The sequence below is a fragment of the Protomyctophum bolini genome (assembly GCF_963924005.1).
Source record: "Protomyctophum bolini genome assembly, chromosome: 4".
Lineage (NCBI taxonomy): Eukaryota > Metazoa > Chordata > Actinopteri > Myctophiformes > Myctophidae > Protomyctophum > Protomyctophum bolini.
Window position 1 is genome coordinate 1,524,783 of NC_137865.1, and position 24,945 is coordinate 1,549,727.

A 24,945-nucleotide genomic window follows, 5' to 3' on the forward strand; every position below is an offset into this window, starting at 1 on the left:
GACACCACCATTGAAATATATGAGGGTATAACTCATAATCCAACTCACCCGTTATCCAACCGCATTAATTATATCATCCTAACCGCACCACCCGCCAACCGCTGTTACCCGCAGCAACCGCGGCTAAATCCGCCATACGCAGGTCTCTAGTGTGTTTGTGTGTCGAATGCAGCGTTGATGTAGCACCCATCTTCTCTGTTGTGGCCAGATGAGGTTGGGCTGGCTGTGGCGGCCATCTTGTCTGTGCCCTGCTGGCGCTCAGTGTCGACGTCTGGACGCTCCTCGGCCTGAAGCCACACACACACAGTATGATTTGGACAGCACATTTTCATTAAGTTTTAGTCATAGTCTTTGAATGAAATTATGTTATGTTTTAGTCATCTTTTAGAGCCAGTTGCACCACCTCACAGAGTCACACAAACTTAGCCTAGTTATATAGCTTAAATGGCGTTTAAGTCGATATCTTAGGCATTACTGTATACATACAATGCATAGACATTTAACTAAGCTATAACCAGGCTAGGTTTGAACTTTAGTGTGATGTGGAGGTGCAACTGGCTGGTTTAGTTTTGATTTAGTTTTCGTCAGTGAAGTAAAAGTAGTTGACAAACAGTTTTTGCCATAGTTTTAGTCACCGAAATTATCACTGAATAGCAGGTCAGATAGTAAATCTCTTACTGGTTTGTCGTCGTCACGACATGCGCTCTTGAAGCAGCTGAGGCCCCCTGCTGGCCGGAGAAGCAATGGATTAACATCCTTCCCCTTATTGGCTCCTTAAAAAAAGAAAAACAAAACTCAATCTGGAGATTTGCTGACATTCCATTATGTTGATCCTTTCCCATCCGTCCTTCCTCTTTGATGTCTCCCTTTTGACTGATACCTGTCCATCAAACTCTAGACGGGCCCGCTCCAAAGTCATTAGTGCAGCCGCACCCGGGGAAAACTAGAGTTCTCAACAGGCCCGACAATTAAGGCCCGAGGCCTTATACTAAATCAGTCTTGTCAAAACTTGACTATTGTGACTACGTCTTTACTGGTCTACTGGCATGCACACTTAATCCTCTCCAATTGATCCAAAACTCTGCAGCTCGCTTGGTCTTCAACCAGCCAAAATTCTCACATGTTTCCCCCCTTCTCCGCTCCCTCCATTGGCTCCCGGTTGCTGCCCGCACAAAATCCAAAACTCTGATGCTGGCATTCAAAGCAACCAAAGGTATAGGCTCCCCCATATCTTGCTAGTATGATAGAACCCTACAAACCCTCCCGCGCACTCAGATCAGCCAACGCAGGGAAGCTGCACTTCCCATTGCACTCCCAATCTTCCGCCGTAGTCTGAAAACACATTATAGCCGTGATGACCTTGCAGGTGTATGCAAAGGCTCAACTTAGATAGCATTGTTATGTAGACATATAACACTATATGCATAGTTCATTATATAGATATTCCACTGTTAGGTTCTTCACATACGTTTGATTCATGATGATTTTTTTAATGTATTTGATGTATTACCTATGTCTTTTGTTCATGCTTACTGTAAATCACTCTGGATTAAGAGCGTCTTCTAAATGCCTCAATTGTAAATTGAAATTACACACATTTTACGCCCTACACGGCCCGAAAAGTGTTTTCCTTTATTTTTGGCAAACTATCATTACCGTACCTGTGAGGATGCTAATCAGTGTTCCCATGCTGACGTACCAGTGAGGATGCTAATCAGTGTTCCCATGGCGACGGTGGCTGTGAATCCCAGCGTGCTGAGGTGGAGATACGACATGCAGTACCAGGTGTCCGCCAGCAGGGGCCTGCAGGCAGCACAGAGCAGAGCAACACGTCACTGACAGCGTTGCAGTTTTCAATGTAAATGAGTCCCAGGACCTACAGGTGGTCATTCTCGGTTCCAGAAAAAAAGTACTGATGTCTGGTTCAGGTCGTGGGTTCTGTGGGTCAACCAAATTAGGTAAGAAATGCTGGCCGGGAGTGGAATAATTAATGAATTAATACCTGGCAATTAGACTATGACAGCATGCATGTAAGTGATAAGTCACGTGTTTGTTAAAATAAGTGTTAAGTAGCTCTATATTGTGACAGTAATCATTGCTAGTGTTTCAAAGTCTTTCAAAGGGGCACATTGCTGTCCAGAGGGCAAATTGCACCACCATCAGTGCACGCCCATGTTGTAGCCTAATACATCAGCGATACAACGTTATTATGCATTCATCTCTTAGGAGTCCAACTAGTACTCGTGGTTCTCAAATGTTTCATTTGCAACGACCCCCTTAACTCTGAGAGTTACAGACAGCATAGTCTTTGTGTCATTGTGTTTCGGGTAATATTCAGTGTTGGGTATACTACAGTGGACTGTAACATTGCTTGGTCAACTATATTACGTATATATGCAGTGAACATTAACATTAGCGCTTTCATAGTTATATGGAGCATTTACCGTGGTGACGTTGATTAGGTAATTTAGGTTATTCACATGGGTTCGACGAGACAGCAGTGTCGTTAAGCCCCGACGCTTCCAAAACGAGCTATTGCGGATGAATCTATGGGCGTATATAACATTTAAGCATTTGGCAAGTTAACTTAAGTTATATACTTTGATGCTGAGCACTAAGCAATTCATTTGGTTCGCAAACCAGAGGCCAGACAGCGGTAGCATTATAGCAAGTTCAACATGCAACCACCGTTCTAATCTGTCACTTCTCTGGTGCGCTGCTGCTGTCTCCTGCCTACAGGTGACTGTATAGTGTCTGATGCTGCGGCTATAATGCACTTTTTTTGGTGGATGGATTCTAAGTTTGTAACGCGGAAATAACGCGTTAAGGGCGAAAAATTACATATTACAATTTTTTTTTCTTCAGTAATATATTATATTACACGTTACCGCATTTCGGTAATATATTACGTTACATAACGTACGTTACCCAACACTGGTAATATTATTGTCCACTTATTATGTATGTCCGTGGCAAAAAAAAATATTTTGACAAAAATGTCCACCGCAAGCAAGCAAGCAATTATGGCGATGACCCTCTGACTAGTTACCTGTCTGTAGAGTTTGCATCCGCCATGGCGTCGGTAGCGGTAGAAAGGTGGGTCATGTTGAAGTGCGGCGGGCACCCCGCCGTGCTCAGTGCCAGCGGTCTGGTGCTGTGGGCCAGAGGCGGGTACAGCAGAGAACCCACCCGGGTCCAGAAAGTCAGGCCGATGCCCGCCAGCAAGCCCCCCGCCGCCCCCTGTGGACCGACATGAACACTGCACAGTCAAAGGCGCGGGAGGTTTTCTTGTACTGAAGTTTGTTACATTTAATTCATCAATGTTTTTTTTTTTTTATGAAGGGACAAAGGCCGAAATAACTTCTTGCAGGTCACTTATTGTGTTTGTCTGTTTTTTTTTTTCTTCTCCTCCTTCCACCAAAAGTAGCAGTTCTGGCTTAACCGTGCAGTCGTTTAGCTTGGCAACATGGTAGGGAGAGGGCTATGCAAAACGGTGAGGAAGCGAAGCCCACCACCATTGGCCAAAGGGGTGGTGCAATAGCACTAAATTGAAAATGAAAACTTTAAACGGGCATTCCTCTTGACCTCCTGCCTTCAATGGAGACACGTCGCTCCAATGAACTGCAGTGGCCAATGAGGCATCTATATTTTTTGAGGGCCTCCTACAGTATATACAGGTTTAATGTTTGTTTTTAGGTCAATTTTTGTTTTAAAAATGCCATTAACAGAAGAGAGATTAAGATAAATTACTGTTTGTTTAGTCACTATACCACAAACATTAAATCCCATTAACAATAAAGATAATTTAATGTTTGTTCTGACACCGTTTGTTTTACATCATCATTACATCACATCGATGTTGTAAGATGATAAGAGCGCCCCTCACTTCACACGGGTGTGATTTTTAATATCTATGGCTATGCTATAGCCCTGTGCAAATATACCGTCGCTATAGAGCGTTGCAGTCCCGCCCCCTAGAGAGACCCGGAAAATAAATCCCCGTTCATTTTCCTCAGACTTTTCAGAAAGTATTTATTTAAAGACGTTTACGCCGTGGACAAAGCCAACTCTTGTCGTGACAAATCATGACAACAAACTAAAAATTTTGGGCTGAACAAATAATTAGAAAGAAGAAGAAAACGGCAGGTCACCACACTTATTTTGTTGTTTTTCTTCTTTTGTTTTTCAACTCACGACAAGAGTTGGCTTTGTACGACGCCTATAAGGTATTTAAATAAATATGTTTTGAAATGTCTATGGGAAAAATGCATTGGGAACTATTTCCTGGGCCTGGCGTTATCATGAAAGGGGGCGGGACTGCAACGCTCTATAGCCTGAGAGGATGGCACCTTCTGAATCTTCCGTGTGTTGGTGGATCAAACCTTGGAGTTGGTCCATGGAGAGATGATCCCCAACGTGAACAGCCCCAGCATGGGTCCTCCACACATGCCATGGATGCTCAGCGCGGCCTGGTGGCGTACGTACGTAGGACAGCAGTGGTGGGAAAGAAAGTATACTAAGTAAAAGTATCAATACTGTGTACTCCATTACAATTAGAACTGTCCCGTATTCAAAATGTACTTGAGTAAAAGTACAAAAGTATCGACATCAAAATGTACCTAAAGTACTAAAAGTAAAAGTACTCTTATTGCAGAAAGTTCAAAATGTGTACAAAATCTTTTGAAAAATGGGCCGAAATGTATATAGGGTTGAAGTGATTGATGTATGTTTTCTAATCAAAATGAACACCCCCAAAGTAAAATAATTGTAAAATAAAAATTATTGGATCTGAGATGTGGTGGAGTAGAAGTAAAGTACAAATACCATACAATGGTTCTTAAGTAAATGTACGTAGTTACTTTACACCAATGGGAGAGAGGTTCTCAGGGTTTAAATGTATATAAACAACGGGTCGTTTCGAGGAAGCAATCTGATTGGTTGAAGTAGCCATCTAATCATGCTTCAAACGAGCATGATGGAACACCTAATCAAAACATAAAAATCAGCTGTGCTGATCTCCTAGAGCGGAGCCGACTGGGTTGCTATGCTAGAGTTTCTTGGGACGTACATTTGTTTTGTTTTAGAGACTAATTTAGTTTTAATTTAATTGAATTGAATTGAATTGTTTTTTTTAGGGAAATATCTTATTCCTGCAGCAACGCAGGTGTGCATTATTGTCGGTAAAGCAGCGCCCTCTCATGTAATTAAGCAATATTACACGAGAGGGTGTGGTTTAACGTGATTATTGCCACGACAGTGATGCGGTCAGGAACAAGACGTAGTCGAGTTCCGCAAGCATCACTGAATTGATAGTTTGATACAACAGTTACCCTTAAAACTAAAAACATATCTTTTTATTGACAGATGTAGTCAATACGACCACAAATGTCCCAAGAAACTAGCTAGCCTAGCCACCGAATTTGCTGCGCTCTAGGAAAACAGAGCAGCTGAATTCTTTGTTTTGATTAGGTGTGGAGTGGTGCTCGTTTGAACCACGGCTAGAAGGCTGTTTCAATCAGATTGCTTCCTCGAAACGACCTGTTGTATAATATTGCTTAATTTTATGTGATTGAACTCAATCACGCGTGTTTTGATTTGGGAGATGTCCCTTCGTCAGCAGCTTACACTGTACGTCTCAATCTGTATCAATCAGTATTGATCATTGGGTTAACCAATCAGATAATCAACCAGTATTGATCTTTGGGTTAAACCATCAGCATTACCTGTATAAGAGCTCCCATGTAGGAAGCAAGGACTGCCATCGCAGTGCAAGCTGCTCCAAACAGCACACCTGTTATAATTATACTGTTATAATTACACGGTACGTTTCACATCCAAACAGCACACCTGCACACGTTTAATGTACGTAATTACTATAGCCTGGATTCCAGCCTGATTCGCTGCTTTCCGTGGATCTGAAAATGTCACTGCGCTACTCAGTCTGGACAGTCTCCTATTCTCCACATGAGGTAAGCGCGATATATGAAGGCTGAAATGGAATAGTGGCTTCTGATTGGTCTGTGGTGAGGGTTGAGGAAAAACACCAGTTTGACGTATCAATGTGCACTGCACAGCTACTGCATGTCATTATCATTCACTAAACTCACCCCACACAGCTACTGCTGTTGTCCTGCGACGTCCCCTTATCATTCACCCTGCACACCTCTCATTGATAATTAATTACTAGTCGCGTCAGTCGCTGCCCATCTGAAAAGGCCTTAAGGCCAGGGCTGTATTTACAGATATATTACGAAATTAGTCTTTAAGGCTGGAGAGTGCATAGTTACAGAGGCCTTTGCTGATCACGACGCTGGCATCGGTGCGTGACAGGGTGGCGCAGCACGGCCGGACAAAGTCCTCGAAGGTGACGGTGGCCAGAGCGTTGATGCTGGCAGCCACTGTGCTGAGGAGGAGGAGGAGGAGGACACGTCACGTTAAGGTTTATACCTCCATTCATCTATAAAACTGTGCAGAGGAAGACCTTTTGTTTTCTTCAAAAAAAAAGAAAAAAGTCATACAAAATCAACACATTCAGTGCCACCTGTTGGACGGAAAGTGTTGTGCAGGTGCCAGAGAAATAAGGACAAATAAAATAATAAATAATATTGTTTTAATTAAACCGTAATATTACGTCCTGGCACAGGGTTGTGCTGCTAAAACGAATTAATACTTTTTGGCACAGAATGTGTTAACTGAACACAATAGCCCCCCCCCCCCCCCCCCTTCTCCCTCCCATCCCACCCCTCCCCAACCCTCCCTCCTTCCACCATCCTTTTCACTTTAACGATTCACTCAACTCAACTCACAATACGATTCGAATAACGATACTAGGTTCACAATACAATTTGTCACGAATCTTTAAACACAAAATGAATTTCCAGACAAAAGGCGATATCCCATCCCACTACCAGAATCGGAATAGTCTCGATGTGGTGTGTGTCAGCTATGGCCGAGCTAACCAGCACTTCACATGCCTCCACACTTCTGCAGACTATTCATAAGTAGGCTACTCTGCCAAGGTTCTAGGCTTATTACCCCACCCTCAGTGTCAAATAATCTATCAAGTAAAGAACCTGATTTGATCAGGATCAAGTTCTTAATACATGTTTCCACACTAAACAAATCAGTTTCTAGCATTGTTACGGCCCTTTAAACTTGGCTCAACCAAGGGCTAAGATAAAAGGACAGACACAGTCAGATCAAAAGTTTACAAAGACATTACAAATGTATTTAAAATCCTGCATTGCAAAACAGGGACTGGTGGACACCCAAAAGAATACTTACGACCAGCCCATCTGAAACTTAACTATAATAACAGCAACAAAAAGGGAACACAACTTTTCAGCTTGGGTGTTTGGGAGACAATGAGCTATTACTTTGGCCAATGGTTGTGGGCTTCGCATCCTCACCGTTTGGCATGGCCCTCTACCATATCTCCAAATTTCGTGAAAACCGACTGCATGGTTCAGCCAGAACTGCTATTTTTGGCGGAAGAAAATAAACTACAAAAAAGCAGTCCTGAAAGGACTTGGTCCTTTAATAATAATATCGGGGACATGAGAAAAAGACAACTTTATTGGAAAAAACAAGTAAAATAAGAATAAAACCAACCACATTTCAGCCACCTCTTTTGCCCATAAGGACCACTCTATGTACGCTAGGACAAATAAAGAGGATAAGGCACGGAGGTGCGGCCCGGTCTCCTGCGGGAGGTTTGCACATGCTCAGTGTAAACAGGAACTGCGATGATGGAGTGTTCCAGCAGAGGTGATAGAAAGCTCATAACTTGTGAAGTAAATAATGAGATCCAGAACAGAGAGAATTAAACAGCAGTCACCCTTTCCTTTTCAAATGTTTTCATCCACAGCACTTGAATATCCATGTTCCTTTGTCATTTCACAAAAATAAAAGTTTGCCAACTAAAGAACATGGAAAATCCACAAAAGAAAATATACAAAAACATTAACATTCAGTAAATGTACTTGTCCTTTATCTTTCAGTCTGTTATACACATTTTTTTTTTCCACAGTTATAAAATAAAAACTAAATCAACTTTGTACTATTCTCTTTTTTTATATCCTTTTTATTATTTCAGTTCAGGATCAGCAATTCTCATGCACCTCTGCTGGAACACATCATCGCAGTTCCTGTTTATACTGCACATGTGCAAACCTCCTGCAGGAGCCCTGGCTGCACCTCCATGCACATTCCTCTTTAATGTTTCTAGGGGTTGAGTACGGAGTGACGTAGAGGGTGCGCTGTGACTGGCCAGTTGCTGTGATTGACAGCCTACACCTAAACCTAACCCTAACCTTAACCTCAGTAAAACTATACCTAAACCTAACCCTAACCTTAACCTCAGTAAAACTATACCTGAACCTAACCTCAATAAACTATACCTAAACCTAACCTCAGTAAAAACTAAACGCAGTGGCTGGGGGAGTTTCCAAGAACCCGGAAGAACGACATGAATCCGCGGAAGATCCCCTCCTCGCTCATCAAACACCTACGGTAACATCATTCTACAGGCCACAGGTTTCTGCCTTACACCTTTTTTGTTTGTTTTTTTGCTGTGGTGCTAGAGCTATTGTATATGAGCTAGAGTACATTTTGAGGCTATATACAGGTTTAATGTTTGTTTTAAAAACGCCATTGACAATGAAGGGAAAATTTGCGTCATCTTGTCCCTAACAAACATTAAATGCCATTAACAGTTACTATATTACTTTGGTGATTTTTGAACCACTTCAACACTGGACATAGTGGCCAAATTTGGTATTGCAGCATGGACCCAAACACATGAACGCGCTGGTCCGTTGACTATCATTGTGCACGTTCACGACGGCAGCACGTTCGTGCGCGTTCGTGCACGTTCAACGGCAGCGCGTTCATGTGTTTGGGGCAAATCCATCCCAGAATGCACTCTGTTCCTACACGGAAGGAGGAGTGAAATCGCCTCATGCGCTTTTGAGCAACTTAATGCAAGTGGATGGAAGGAGAACTCTGATGCCATCTCTATTCATATATACTCTAAGCTTCAACCCTATACATTTCGGCCATTTGAAGCTCACAATGCGTCACAACGCAACGCATTGTGAGCTTGTAGATCTGCTATTTTCAATAGATTTTGTACACATTTTTAACTTGCTCCAACCTCAGAGTTGTTTTAGTCATAGTCTCTTGAATAGTTTTCATTTAGTTGCAGTCACATTTTAGTCACCTTGAATGTTTTTTTGTTAGTCTAGTTTTAGTCGACTAAATATCATAAGATTTTAGTCGACTAAATCTGCAGTTGATTTAGTCGAACAAAATGTATTTTGGCGGGCCTTGATGCCGTCGTAATGACAGATTTGACACTTGCTGAAAATAGCAGATCTACAAGCACGCAACGCTTTGCTCTGCGACACATTGTGAGCTTGTAGATCTGCTATTTTCAGCATGCAACCAAGTGTAAAATTACTTATACTGGATTTCTTCTCTACTGGGTCCCTTAATTCCTAACATTTGAGTCTAGCTTTTATTAGTTGACGAAGTTGTCAGTATATTTAGTCTTAGTTCTAGTCATCATAGCTTAGTTTTAATTTTGTTTTTGTCCTTTAGTTTTCGTCAGTGAAAAAAGTTAGTCGACGAACATCTTTCGTCTTGGTTTTAGTCTACGAAAACAACACTGCTCCAACCTCAGAGTTGCGCTGAACACAGCGGCCACGAACAGCCCTGGAAGCCCTGGGAACCCGCTCAGAATCTCCATCACAAAGTACGGCATGATCTGAAAATACATGACCAGTGGTATTATCGTTACATTTAATTAAGTATCTTAGTACACGTTTGAGGCACTTTTACTTTAGTTCAATCATTTTACTTCTACTCTACACAGAGGTAAATATTGTACATTTACTCACAATTATCTGATAACTAGTTACTTTTATTAATTATTTTTACAAAACATACACTAACTCATTTACCGCTAACATTGCCATCTAGTGGCTGGAGAGGAACTCACGGATCGCCACCCGTTCACTTCAACGTTAGACCGTCTTATTTTGAAAGCCGTTTCACTCCGAAACGGAAGTGTAAGTTATATGTAACATCATGTCACATGAATGTTATTTAATTCACCCAAAAGATACATTTTGTAACCGAGGATCATATTGTTTAGAGAAAGGATCAAGCCAGTTTTTGTCCAAAAAGAAGAATCCGAGATATTACGATCCTAAAAACTGCGTTCCCATAGACGTATGGCAGCGGAAATATTAATTTTGTTCAGTGCACCGCAACGGGAGTGTTAACTTACGAGTGCGTAAAGAACACAGTTGTGAACCATACCAATTGATAAAAAAGGCGTGAAAAGGCGATCTCGCCAATATTTCTACTTTGGTATACAATGTCCACCATTGTTGATTTTCCAAGCTGGCATGGAATGGAAACAAGCCTGGGTTTATCTAGCATCAGTATTATAATGATTCAAAGATACAATAATTTGCATATTAGCGCCCCCAGCACCTCAGGACATTGTGGTACTGCAGCTGCAACTGCTTCAGAAGCCAGGCAGAAATTACATGGACTGGATATCAGAGTGGTGATTTAGGCTCAAACCACAAGAAAAATGTTTGAGGTACATAAACAATATGTGTCAGGATCTGCCTTCTGTGGGTTGTGTTTGGTGTTCCTGATTCTTATTTTGAAGTGATGCTTTGTGTTTCCTGTCCTCCTTTGTAGTAGTTTCCTGCCTTGTCTCACCTTCCCTGATTTTTGGTTCTTTGTTTCACCTGTGTCTTGTTTTTCCCCCAGCCAATCCTTGTGTTGATTTGATTTGAGTTCACCTGTGTCCTGTTAATCTTGTACCTATTTAAGCCCTGTGTTTGGTTTTGTTCCCTGTTGGATTATTGTATTGTCACCTGAGTTCCAAGTCTATGTTTTGTTTGCACCATACTGCTATACTAGGTCTTTTTTTGAATAAAGACTTCTAAGATCCCGACTTCCTTGCATTTGGGTCCTGCTTGAAAACCACCTCCTGACAATATGATTGTGTGATTAAATATTAAAAACAGTTTAAAAATGCATGTTGTAGTTCCATTAAGTCAAACATTTGAGTAGGCTACTTTTTCCTTCCACCACTGATGACTGTTCATGAATAGTCAACTAAATTAACTGTAAACCCGGTTAATTAAACCATCAGTAACTAACGAAACTTGGATTAACTATATAAGATTTAAGCCAAAACCAGGTTTGTTAAATCCTGATCTGTACAGCCTGGTTTATTCCGTTCCACTAAAGCCAAGCGAGGCTTAAGGGTAGTCCATACTGTCTCCGACCACCGAACTTTTCGTCGGAAAGATCAGACTTTTATTTTTTCTCCGAAGTAGAGTTCGGCGAGTCACAACATCTGGGAGTGCAGCTTTCAGAACAAAAATTCTGAGGAATGCGTTTCAGAAGTTGCGAGTGACGTCATGTTGTAGTTGTACCGGAGCTTTGCGACGAAAAGTTCGATGGTCGGACACAGTATGGACTGCCCTTTAGAATGGGCGGATTTAGCGAGCCAGGATCATAAAGCCTGGCTAAATTGAACATAGACATATATAAAGGCTAGATGGCTCAAGGCGGAGTCTCTGACGTAGTTCACCCGGCGGCCATCTTGCTTCGAGGCTACAGTACAGTATGTTCTATAGCGGCTCAAAAAAAAACCAGTCATATGTATATTCATGGAGAATGTGTCAAGCTGACTGGACCCACTAATGACATCTACAAGTTGGACACCAGCACAATGGTCTGGTCTTCAATTAACACCAGACAGGTTGAGAACCACTGAGTTAAACCAATCAGTGACTGACCTGGTCAGGAGCGGAGACCCTGCCGGAGGTCAGGGGGTCACAGCGGGCGTAGAGAGCGTAAATGACGAGACCAGACAGAACGCTGCAGACCAGGATGAGCCACAGACCCAGGAGGTTGACGTACAGAGCCCTGTGGAACACCGACCAACACTGTTAACAGAGCCTATGGTGGCCACGTACAGGGCCCTGTGGAACACCACCAACACTCTTACCGAGACTATGGTGCAATATAATTATGCACCATACGCACACACACACACAGTCATTGCGACTATAGACCGATTCAGAAACGGGTCTCATGGTCGCAGACAACGTATTTCCTGTAGGCGGAGACGACATATCTGCAGTTTCCCCGCACCTCCTTCTACTACAGTGAATGGAAAAGTGACTCATGATAGTCTGCCTCAAACGTTACTCTTTTACCTGCTTTTTACTAACACTAACATTACAAAGATGCCCAGAACATCGGGGTGAACCTGTGTAGTTTATGGCTGCTCCAACAGTAGTGGCAACATTCCCCCCAAAACAAAACAAAAAACGGAATGTCAAAATATCTACTGCGTGGCTGAGACCAGAGCCATTGAGTAATGGTTGAGACAAAGCAGTGAAAGGTCCTGAAAGATACATAACGTCAGTCTTACCCAATACCCAATATTTCTGTTTTAGGAACACAAATGAGACCCGTTTCTGAATCGGTCTATAGGTCGCACTTAATATGCAAACCTGCAGGAAGCCTGTAACACTCAAGCCTGTCACACGCTTCCGCACACTCTTCATGTAATGCTGCACTCAATGTTTCGGGTCATTCTCCGGACGGACACACACACACACACACACACACACACACAATGCTCCTCATGCCAGACTCTGCCAAACCTCAAACGATTTGTATAATTCCAAGTGGTATACTCTGTGAAGTGTCTATGTTCGTGTACTATGCACAGCCTTTGCTTCAGACCTGCATGTGGGCGCTTCTCGCCTTGGCTTTAAGGAGTCTTACTGGTGATATAGGGGCGTGTGTGTGTGTGTGTGTGTGTGTGTGTGTGTGTGTGTGTGTGTGTGTGTGTGTGTGTGCGTGTGTGTGTTCGTGTACGTGTACATACCGTTTGGATCATGTATATCAGTGTGGCAGCGAGTCGAACCGCTCTACAGAACCTCAGCTCCAAATACTGCAGAGAGACATCATGGTTCCTGTTAGTTAAACCATGTCGCAATGTACAGTCTTAATAGAAAGTGGCCGCACACACTCATAGCCAAAGTGCAGATTACTCATTGATATGGGACAAAGAGAATAAAAGACCAACGTTTCGGCAGACTTCGGCCTGTCTTCAGGGTATGTCATACCATAGATATTAAAAAATAGATGCAGTTTGTTGGAGCGATGTGTGTTTGTATTGAAGGAAGGGGCGGAGGAATTTACACTGGGAGAGGAAGTACGCCGGAAGAGTGGAAGGCACGTTACGTCACGCTGCCACTCGAGTGATTACTGGCCAATCACAGCGCATCTTTTAAGGGACATATCAGACCCGAACATGCGCTCTGTGACGCGGGGCTTCGCCAGGAATCTCGGGAATGTTTTGCCTCCCCTCCGTTGAGCACATACGCTCCAGAGCCGGAAAGGGCGTCTATACGTTTATACTATGTGTCATACACTGTGGCTATGAGTGTGAGGCCACTTTTTTGTCTTTTTCAGACTTTACATGTAGATTGTTCACCACTGCAAAGGTGCCTAAAGCAGCCTCCTGCACAGAGTTGAACCATGTCTGTTCATGATCCCCATATGGATTCACTTTAAACCCAGTGGTGGAATGTAACTAAACATTTAGTACTGTATAGTTTTTTCAATTTTCTGTACATTTACTCAGAGGCAAAAATGTTACCTTTACTCCACTATGATTATTTCAAAACTTTAGTGACTATAGTAACTTCGTAGATTTGTATTATTATTAAAGATCGAGTGCCGTGATTTTCCCCCCGCCTAAAACATGATCATCAGGTACTAAATACTAGGAGGAAGATTTCTTCCAAAAAGGTGTACAGAAAGTGTTCAAATTATGTTTTTATGTGGCCACACCAGTTCATTAAGTATGCCTGGTTTTCACCACCGCCCACCTGAACTTAAAGCCCCCCTCGCCCCCAGCTGTTGTTGTTTGATAATGTTGGAGGGGTTAGGGTTATGATATCACTAAAATGATGTTATTTCAATTGGGCCTTTTGACTGAAAGGCTTTCAGCTTTCAGGGAGAAAACAAAAATACACAGGGAAGACATTATTTGAATATTATAACCACACCTGTGGGTCTATTAGAGTAATGTTAGCTCTATAAACAATTTACAATTTATAGGCATTTAGCAGATGCTCTTAATCCAGCTCAGTGGCCTTGCTCAGTGGCCTTGTGGTTAGAGTGTCCGCCCTGAGACTGGGAGGTCGGGGTTCGATCCCCAGCCGGGTCATACCAAAGACTCTAAAAATGAGACCCAGTGCCTCCCTGCTTGACACTCAGCATCAAGGGTTGGATTGGGGGGTAAGTCCCTGTGACATACTAGCGTCATGTCCAGGGGGTGTACTTGTACATCAAGCTGCCTCACGCTACAGAAACAGGAGACAGGCTCCTGCCCTATGGGCCTCATGGCTCGGCAAGGCTACTTACTCTTAATCCAGAGCGATTTACATTATACAAGAAGAAAAAGCATGGCAATACATTACATACATAAGAAGTAGTTATCATGAATCATGTGTACGCTAAGAACATAACAGTGGAATATATCTATATAATGAAACTATACATAATATGTAGTTTATATTATAAAGTTTAACATATACTATTGCTACATGTACTATTGAAGTGCTATGACTATATACAATGCAATTCTAGTGCTTACATGACATGCTATAAGTCTGTATCAAATGTTATCTAAGTCTACAAAAAGTGCTAGTCTACGGTACTAGTCTACGGACCCCCCATTAAATGGCATGTCTATCTCTGACCCCCAATTTATATTGTAAAATCGATGTTATTTTAACTCTGAGTGTACAAAATGGACCCTTTATCATTTAGCTGAGGACCCCCTGGAACTCCCTCAGGTACCCATGGGGGTCCCCGGACCCCACTTTGGGAACCACTGATCTAAGGGGTAGGGTAAGTGCTATGGGCCATGATGGAGTCTGGAAAGGTGGGTTTTCAGACTGCGGCGGAAGATTGGGAGTGAGGCTGCAGTTCTGACTGCAATGGGAAGTGCATTCCACAGTTTTGGAGCCAGAAGGGAGAAGAGATTGGGACGTGTGGAGCGTTGTCCCGGCGTTTTTAGTGAGGGTACTTCCAGCTTCCCTGCGTTGGCTGATCTGAGTGCGCGAGAGGGTTCAATCATATATGGGGGAGATATGGGGGAGCCATACCTTTGGTTGCTTTGAATGCCAGCGACCGGAAGCGAGTGGAACTTTGGCTGGTTGAAGACCAAGCGAGCTGCGGCATTTTGGATCAGTTGGAGAGGCTTAAGTGCACATGCCGGTATAGGCCAGAAAGGAGGGAGTTACAATATTCAAGTTTTGACAAGATGTCTGGATTAGGAGCTGGCCTGACTCCTGCCTGAGGAACGGTCTAATTTGTCATATGTTATAGAGTGTGAACCTACAGGATCGAGTGACAGCGATAAACACATGCAAAACAGATAAAATACAAAAATCATGGCACTCCATCTTAAACACAATCTGCCTAGTATTATTGTGATGTCCCGCTGTATGCATTCATAAATGTAAGGTTATCCAAATGAAAATAGGCATTATTATAAATTGCAGGGGAGAAATGTAGTTTTCAATTAATGAAAGCGATATTTTCCCGATATATATTCCATAATTATGCAAATATCGTCCGATAATATCAGACTTCCCTACTTATAATAATAAACGACTGTGATGATTGGTGTTTTTACAAACCTCGTAGACGCTGGTGATCCCAGAGCGGTAGAAGACGGGCAGGAAGACCTCGGCGGTGGTCACCGTGACGACGGCGTACGCCACTCCGAACAGGACGAAGGACGCTCCGAAGCGGTACACGTCCGACGGCGAGCCCACCACGGTGACCGCCGACATGAAGCTGGCGGTCAGCGAGAGCGCCACGGGGCCAAAGGTCATCCGCCGCCCGCCCGCCAGGAACTCCCTGCGTGGATGGGATTGGACCTTAAGAGTATATATGAATAGAGAAGGCACCCAGAGGAAACACTGAGGCCAAATGGACATAGTGGCCGAATTTGATATTGCAGCCTGGCCCCAAACACATGGAACGCGCTGGTCCGTTGACTATCATTGTGCACGTTCACGACGGCAGCAAGGCTCGCGCGCGTTCAACGGCAGCGCGTTCATGTGTTTGGGGCCATACTCGCTATTGCAATCCACCCCAGAATGCACTCTGTTCCTATACCCGGAAGGAGGAGTGAAATCGACCTCATGCGCTTTTGAGCAACTTAATGCAAGTGGATGGAAGGAGAACTCGGATGTCATCTCTATTCATATATACTCTAAGGATTGGACCCAGAGGTAGAGGTTTCACGTATATAGCCAGACAACTATTCACAAGAGTGAAGTGAAGTCTGGAGCTATACACCTCCCGAAAACCGATCATTACGTTGTCTTTCCCCTCCTATAGGCTACACAGGTTTAATGTTTGTTTTAAGTTCAATGTTTGTTTTAAAAACGACAAACACAAACATTAAATGCCATTGACGATAAAGAGTTTGTTTTGTCACCGTTTGTATTACATCACCATTACATCGCCTAATCATAGCAACATGAGTTAGACTTTAAAGGAGAATTCCATGCTAGAATGCTTTCTTATCTTTCTTACCTTTCTTTGTAGTTGTTACGTCCCCACCAAAGAGGTCCAGATGGTTTTTTTGTGCAAAAATTCCTTATTGGCTATTTTCCCTACCATAAGCCCTCCATAAGCCCCCTGAATTGCATTGCATTGAATGGGAATTGAATGGGGCTATGGGGTGTTATGATAGTTCGCTTATTTCCATCGAAAGAAGTAGTAAAGTGTGCCGCTTGGGATATTATTTACATTATGAAGAGAGGATATATACAAAGAAATTATAATTTTGAGCGATGGAAATAAGCGAATTAACACAACACCCCATAGCCCCATTCAATTCCCATTCAATTCAACGCAATTAATGTAGGGCTTATGGTAGGGGAAATAGCCAATAAGGAGCTTTTGCACAAAATAACACCTGGACCTCTTTGGTGGGGACGTAACAACTACAAAGAAAGGTAAGAAAGCCTTTTAGTATGGAATTCTCCTTTAATATATTAGCGCCCCTCACTTCACACTGGATGGTGATTTTTTGATTTACTTTTCTGCTAAGCAACAAGCTATGCATAATATGTAAACATATTACGTTTAGATGATTTCTATTCGTATTAGGATACATTTGCGTGACTGTAAAGACGAAACGGAAGTGGGAAGGAGTCTCCACTTCTGCTTTATTGCTAGAGCTTCCGTTGCTCCAGACTGTATGACGGAAGCTTTTGAAAAACAGTATGGCAACGCGAGACGAGACTAGCCCAGAGGTGATTATTGTGGGTGCATATGTTTGTTACGAGTTATGACGTACCAGTGTTGTTTTTGGCAGCACATATTTATTTTAGTTTTAGTCATAGTCTCTTGAATAGTTTTCATTTAGTTTTAGGCACATTTTAGTCACTTGGAATGTTAGCGTTAGTGTAGTTTTAGTCAATTAAATATCATAAGATTTTAGTCGACTAAATCTACAGTTGATTTAGAACAAATTTTATTTTGGCGGGCCTTGATGCCGTCGTAATGACGTTGTGAGCTTGTAGATCGGCTATTTTCAGCATGCAACTAATTGTAAAATGACTTACACTGGATCTCTTGTCCACTAGTTCCTTCCTAACATTTTAGTCTAGATTTGTTGACGAAATTGTCGGTATATTTAGTCTTATAGTTTTAGTCATCATAGCTTAGTTTTCATTTAGTTTCCATTTAGTTTTTGTCAGTGGAAAAAGGTATAGTCGACATTTTTCGTCTCAAACATTTTTGTTTGATGGCTGTGTTGTGCCCCGCATCAAACAAAAATGTTTTGTCAAACCATGTGACTTCCATTGGAAATGCATTGGGGTGGCCATTTCACACGTACAAGACACGGACAAGACAAATGTTTTTTAGGTGTGAGTGAGGCCGAACCGCACACGGACGCCACGGATGAGTCTTAACCGGCCATGTGCGTGTCGGACTCGCGCCTACAAGCTCACAACGTGGATCTACTGTTGTCAGCATGCAACCATGTGTCAGATCAGGCATTACGACAAAATCGACTGTAGATTGAATCGACTAAAATTCGTATGATATTGAGACAACTAGACAAACACTAAAACATTGCAGGTGGCTATGCAATATGACAAAAGCTAACTGAAATGTTATTCAAAAGACTAAATGAAAATGTGCTGTCCAAATCAACAGTATAGTGCCGTGAGTCGTGACACAAGAGCAGCTGGCTACTTTGATAATATTCGGAATTCATCGATCGTCATTTCAGTTTAAGCATTAGACCCTCCAGACTTAATAAAACAGACCTGAGTTGAACTGTAGTTGGTTTGTTATTTGTATCTATATAAAAAAAAGAAAAAACGACAAAAATAGTTCACAACGCATGAACAATTTTTAGATTTTCAAGATCAAGAAAAGGTTGAGAGCCTCGATCTGAGCTATAGGGGTGGCAGTGGTTCAGGGGTAGAGTGGCCGGAAAACGGAACCGCGAATGGAAGTGATTTGGATAAAAATGCTATATAAATGTACCGTTTATATAAATGCACCATTTACAACACATTTTAATTCAATGAAAATAAAAACAAGGCTCTATATAGAAAAGGATAACTAGCTGAAACTGTATCGTGTTTACAAAACTAGTCTTCCAATTTTGTAGCTGTGCTGTTTCTAACTATGAATATATTATTTTAAATGTTTTTTTATCACCCCTGATAACCCTGTAATCGCAATGACAAAACTAATACTAAACAAGAATAAAGTATCAAACCCACTTCAAAAACGAATCCACCTTCCACACTAATGTGAAATTGAAAACATTGTGCAAACCCAAATACATCATTTTAAAACGACATCAACCTTGACGAGAACTTCTGCTTCCTGTCTTTGACGGCGACAGCCAGGCCGATGCCGCAGGTGACGACGAAGAGGCCGGCGAACACGACGTAATCCCACACGCCGAAGGACTCCATATCGCTTGACTGGGTCCTGGTCTCTATATGCTGCCTCCCCCTGGCCAGCCCGGGGCGCCTGATGGAGGGGAAAAGGGAACTGGTTGGAATAACGTGATCCTTATCCACGCGCTATACGTATACAACCGGTGGAAACTCCAGGTGATCGGAAAGAAAACGTTAATTTGATTTGTTTAATAATATATTATAAGGACATGGCTTGAGTCAGTATCGGTATTGACGAGGTCAGTTCTCCGGCCATCTCCTATGGACTCCAGGGATTAACCGAGCAACTCAAAGGTCTGTGTGTGTGTGTGTGTGTGTGTGTGTGTGTGTGTGTGTGTGTGTGTGTGTGTGTGTGTGTGTGTGTGTGTGAGAGAGAGAGAGAGAGAGAGAGAGAGAGAGAGAGAGAGAGATACAGTTAATGATACAGGAGGCTCTGCTAAAGATTATCTCTTATCGTTTAAACGTTAACAATTTAGGGCCTCTTCTCCAGAGTGACTTGACTGATTGACATAATATAAACAAAAAGAGCACAGTAGCACATTTCTATTCCTGACATACTGGTCACAGCAGTGGAGGCAGTGTTGAATTTGTCGACTAACACTAAGACGAAAAATGTGTGTCGACTACTGTACCTACCGACTCACCGACGAAAACTAAATGGAAACTAAATGAAAACTAAGCTATGGACGGTGTCTAAAATTAAAGACTAAATGTATTGACAATTTTGCCAACAAATAAAAAATAGACTAAAATGTTAGGATGATGCCCCTTTAATAGGGGCATCATTTCTGATTTATACTCTATGTTAGTAGAATTCTCTCCTGAATCCAAATATAATGCATGGAAGGCTGATCTACAAGAGGAATTGACATTGGAAGAGTGGAGCACAGCCTGTATGGAGGCTCAAAAACTATTGCAATATAATTGACTGATGAGGGTGTATATCACTCCAGAGAAATTAAATACATTTAGTGTAGATATTCCAGATACTTGTATCAGATGTGGTAAAGACAAAGGTTTTCCATTGTCTGTGGGCATGCCCGAGAGTGAAAGAATTCTGGGAAGAAGTAAGGAGGGAGATTCAGAAGATATTGTTGATAGATATTGAGCTTGACCCAAAACTGCTTCTATTAGGTCTTTACCCACCTGGCTATAAGATTCAGAGTGGCGAACAAAGAGTGATAGACTTGTGTTTACTACAAGCCAAAAGGGCTATAGCTTTATCGTGGAAAAACATAGGCAAACCCAGTATTGCTCAGTGGTTTAGGGAGCTATCATTGTGTCTTCCTCTGGAAATAATCACTTATTCTTTGAAGAATAAACAAAAGATGTTTGATAAAATATGGGGACGGTTTATCCAATATATTACGGTCAATGATTTATCTTATTTAATGGTGGAAACTGAAAATATTTAATTGTATTCTCTGCGGCTGTTTGGTCTCGTGTCCATGGGGACTGTTGTTGTTGCCAGTCTGGGTGCCCTTATTTTGTTATACTGTATGTATATAATGTACTGTATGTTTTTGTTTTTTTGTTTGTTTTTTGTTTTAAGTAATTGTATTGTCTGATGTATTATGTATTGTTTTGTTGTATTGTCTGTTTGTACAAAAAAAGGAAAAATGCAATAAATATATTAAAAAAAATGTTAGGATGGGACTAGTGGACAAGAGATCCAGTATAAGTCATTTTACACTTGGTTGCATGCTGAAAATAGAGATCAGCTATTTTCAGAAAGTGTAACATCAGCCATTACGACGGCATCAAGGCCTGACAAAATACATTTTGGTCGACTAAATAAACTGTAGATTGACTCCCCCAGAGTTACTGTCCAAGTGTCCAGCAATACGATACTGTACGTATACAGTATCAGGAACGTGCACACATAGACATCAAAGGGGGCTTCAGCCCCATGCCCTTTTACCCGTCTGTAAAACAACTGCCCTCTCCAGACCACATGTGCAGCATTTACTACTATGGTGAAAGAAACTCCTTTCCATGCCATGCCGGAAGGCAGCATTCAGGAGAATAGCTTTTTTTTTTCTCTCTCCGAAGTCTCCTGAAATTGAACGCAGCATTTTGCGTTGAACAAATTTATTTTAGACATCGAGGTCGTACACACCGAGTGCCGCGCGCTATGAACTTGTAGGTCTGCTATTTTTGAAAAATAGTGAAAATGTTTCCACAAATCTTTGAATATATATATTCTTTCAGAGTGAACGTTTTCAACTCAAATATTTGCTTCTGGGCGGCGGTCCCTGGAAAAACATATTTTCAGATGGGGGTCGGCGGCCAAATACAGATAATTCTGGGGCTCCTTGACATGAACATGTTTGAGCACACTGACATAGAAACATGAGGTTTTTCAGAAAACTGTCAGTATTTTAGAAGGCATTTGTATAATCGTCATCATAGGCCATCACTGCACTGTCCATCAGTGCCGACTCCTAGCGGTCATCAGCGTTACCTGATGTCACATATGGTGTTACACAGGACTGACACCGGCAGTGTTCTGCATGACCATTTTATTTTTTTAATTAAAAAAACAAAAAAATTCTGACCGATCGGGGTGTGTGCGAGAGACCACCTCATAATCTCCCTCTCAAACACACAGTCGTCTTAGCAGTACAACTGCATACACACAACAAGTCCTCTTAGCAGTACAACTGCATACACACAACAAGTCCTCTTAGCAGTACAACTGCATACAGACAATTCCAAATAAAAAGAGGTACAACGGTGTTCTTCTTCAGAACGAGTACATATCATTTATACACGGTTAATTGCCCTCCGGAAATGTGGGGGGGGAAACATCCATAAATTGTTTAATTACATTATTCCAAAGTTGTGCTATTGTGGATCTCTTGGCAACGGCACGTTTTTGTGATCTTAAATGCTGCAGGTGGCTGAACCTCGGAGGAAAACCTGGTCTGTGTATATAAATCGCTGTGTGATGGTATAAAAATAAAAAATAAAATGTGTATTCCCGTTTGTGGTTTCCGGCTATATTTTTAGTGGTGCAACCACTCCAAGGAACAGCAATGTCCGTGTTCACCTATGTACCTATGTGGTCATGAGCGCCAGTATATGACTATTAGTACCAGTAGGGGCGCTGTTTGCCAGGAACAGAGAGAGATAGATAGTATTAGTGCTGCACTGTTGCCTGCTAATAAGAGAGAGAGAGAGAGAGAGAGAGAGAGAGAGAGAGAGAGAGAGAGAGCGAGAGAGGAGAGGAGAGGAGGGGCGAGAGGAGAGGGGGATAGTTGCACCACTCGGTTCACACGGGTGTGATTTTTTGTTCACGGCTGGGGAATTTTTCAGTTGTCTCTCCACAACTATGAAGGGTTAGTCCAGAACATTCCAGAAACTGAAACTTCTCCATAACACGTGAAGTTCTGTCAGTGCTTTTATTTACTGAAATTCCCAGTGTAACGGAAACAAACCAGAACCCATTAAAAGGCCATTTTGGGCCTTTGGTGTTTTAAACATTATGTTATAATTTGGCTATTGAAAAATAGCAGAGCTACAAGCTCATAGCGCGCCACCAGCTTGTAGGTCTGCTATTTTTGAAAAATCGTGAAAATGTGGCGCAAATCATTGAATATATATACTTTCAGAGCGAACGTTTTTAACTGAAATCTTTGCTTTTTTTGGGGGGGGGGGGGGGGGGTCCCTGGAACAACATATTTTCAGATAGGGGTCCGCGGCCAAATACATGAAAAAGGTTTAGCACCACTGACATAGAAACACAGGTTTTTCAGAAAACTGTCATGATTTACATTTTTTTAAATTTCGACGTCATATAATAGCCAGAAGAAGAATGAATGAAGTCTGTGTCTTTGACTAGAATTTGTCTGGATTGTTGAAGTCCTATAATGCTTTGGGGCACTTGTGGAGTGAAGACACCCCGTGCGGGGCTGTCTTACTGAGACAACATGTAGTCCATGAAGTAAAGTGAGGCCACATTTTCATGACACGTTTTGGTCATGAACATGCATGGCGTCAACTATCTAAAAACACAGAGTATACACATACACATCCCAGGAAAGTGTTTCTTGTATCCTAAACATCATTGAAATTAGATTTGGTTGCAAAAGGGGTGAAGTGGCCCTTTGAAGGGTAAAACCACTTTTCTAGAGATTTGGGTTGTTTTCTTACCTTGTTCAAACTAGTTCAGTCTATGCATTATTATATAAAAATAGGCTCTCATTGACTTCCATTGTAACGGGGAAACAGCTCTCAAAGTCCCTCTTTTAGCACATAAACAAACACAACAAAAGATGATTCTGACTTTGATTGATTGATTGATGTTGTTTGCAGAATTACAGTACATTTCAAGTACAACTCAATACAAAAACTGACGACACCATAAAGCATCACGCGTGTTTACAATAGGGCCCACCATGTTCAATTCATCAAAATATATCACATCAGGAAAACTGCATGCTGTATTATTTTCGTCTTTTAAGATAGATTTATAAAAGGTTACTATTTTGGTTGGAGATATACTGAAGCGGTACTGTGGCCTTCCCAACTCTCGCGGGGTACATCTTGCGAGGTTTCGTCTGTAAACAACTCGAATTTGAGAGCTGTTTCCCCTTGTCACAATGGAAGTCAATTTTATTTGCTATTAAACTGCACAACGGAGTGAAATATTTCATCGAATGGACTAGTTTGATCATACCAAGATAAGAAAACAACCCAAAAATCTAGAAAAGTGGTCTTACCCTTTTGAAATACCCAAAACATGACACAATGCAGTTCACTAATTTTGTTGTAGTGGAAAAAGAGCAGAGCCTGACCACAGGGTGTCACTGTCGCACACAGCCCGACATTGGCACCTGTCTCTGTTCATTCTGAAGCCAGCGCTGGGTATATAATGAATGAAAACACTGTGGTTCTTATCAAGTAGCACAGCAGGTGCCACTAATTCCCCTCCTGTGGCTGCAGCAAAAAAATTGCAAAAACTTAAATTTAACCTGGACTTGACCTTGGTCACCGTAGTAAATAGAGAAAAATACACGTTTCATGAAGATTGTGTTTCAAGTCTCTGTATAAACTCAGGGTCCCGTTAAAAAAAAAAAAGACGAAGACAAACTGCGTTGTGATTGGGTTGTACTGGAGTGATGACCCCGCCCTCTATGGCTCAGACCAATAACAGCAGAACGCACAGGTTTGCGGTGGTTGGTTTTGCACTCGCAGCCACTGTAGTTCCGCTGAACTAGAAACCTTCCAAAAAGAAAAATGTTTTGTCCATTTTGTCTCTTTCTGTGCCCAGAAAGAAAAATCACAGAATATTTTGCATCACTCCATTCCGTGCACGAGTGCTCTCAAAATAATTACGCGCACGGATGTCGTAAAATGGGGGGGGGGGGGGAGGTCTATACACGACAAGCTGTTGAAATACGGGCATGCAGTTTCCACTCCAGTCCTGTGCACGCACATTATTCTCCGTTCACGTGATCAACGTGTCCCGAGGTGTTCCGAGGGCCTCCGCAGCTCAACGGAAACCATGGATGTTCCTCCAATGTTGAAAAAAAAAAAAAAAAAGTCGTCAAAGACTTTGAGGGTATAGGGACGCCCGCCCCTCTGGCCTAGCGGTCCAGGCGCATCGTGCCACGTACTGTATCGGCTCTGGCCTGACAGCGAGTGCCGTTCATGACGACCGTTGCTGCATGTCTCTCGCCTTCTCTCTCTCTCTCTCTCTCTCTCTCTCTCTCTCTCTCTCTCCTTATTTCCCGTCCGTCTTCACTGTAACTATGAATAAAAGCACAAAGGAATCTTTCAAAAAAGCTCCTCTAGGGCACAGATCGAGTTCTATATACATATATATACTTTTTGTTGCCGCTGTCTATGGCGACGACATGGTCGTTCGCCTCTCCTG

The 24,945-nt window shown here is 42.2% G+C and overlaps 1 protein-coding gene across 1 annotated transcript; it reads right to left on the minus strand.

Annotated features, from left to right (window-relative positions):
* Positions 1-146: 146 nt before the first annotated feature.
* LOC308313863 (sodium-coupled monocarboxylate transporter 2-like) lies at positions 147-19,079 on the minus strand (the record flags this gene model as incomplete). Its single annotated transcript, XM_080761190.1, has 12 exons — positions 147-287; positions 679-773; positions 1,700-1,803; positions 3,050-3,240; positions 4,383-4,469; positions 5,724-5,791; positions 6,288-6,403; positions 9,678-9,766; positions 11,829-11,978; positions 12,932-12,997; positions 15,762-15,984; positions 18,967-19,079. 12 exons carry the CDS (start codon positions 19,077-19,079, stop codon positions 147-149), a joined length of 1,443 nt encoding a protein of 480 aa, XP_080617316.1.
* Positions 19,080-24,945: the final 5,866 nt, after the last annotated feature.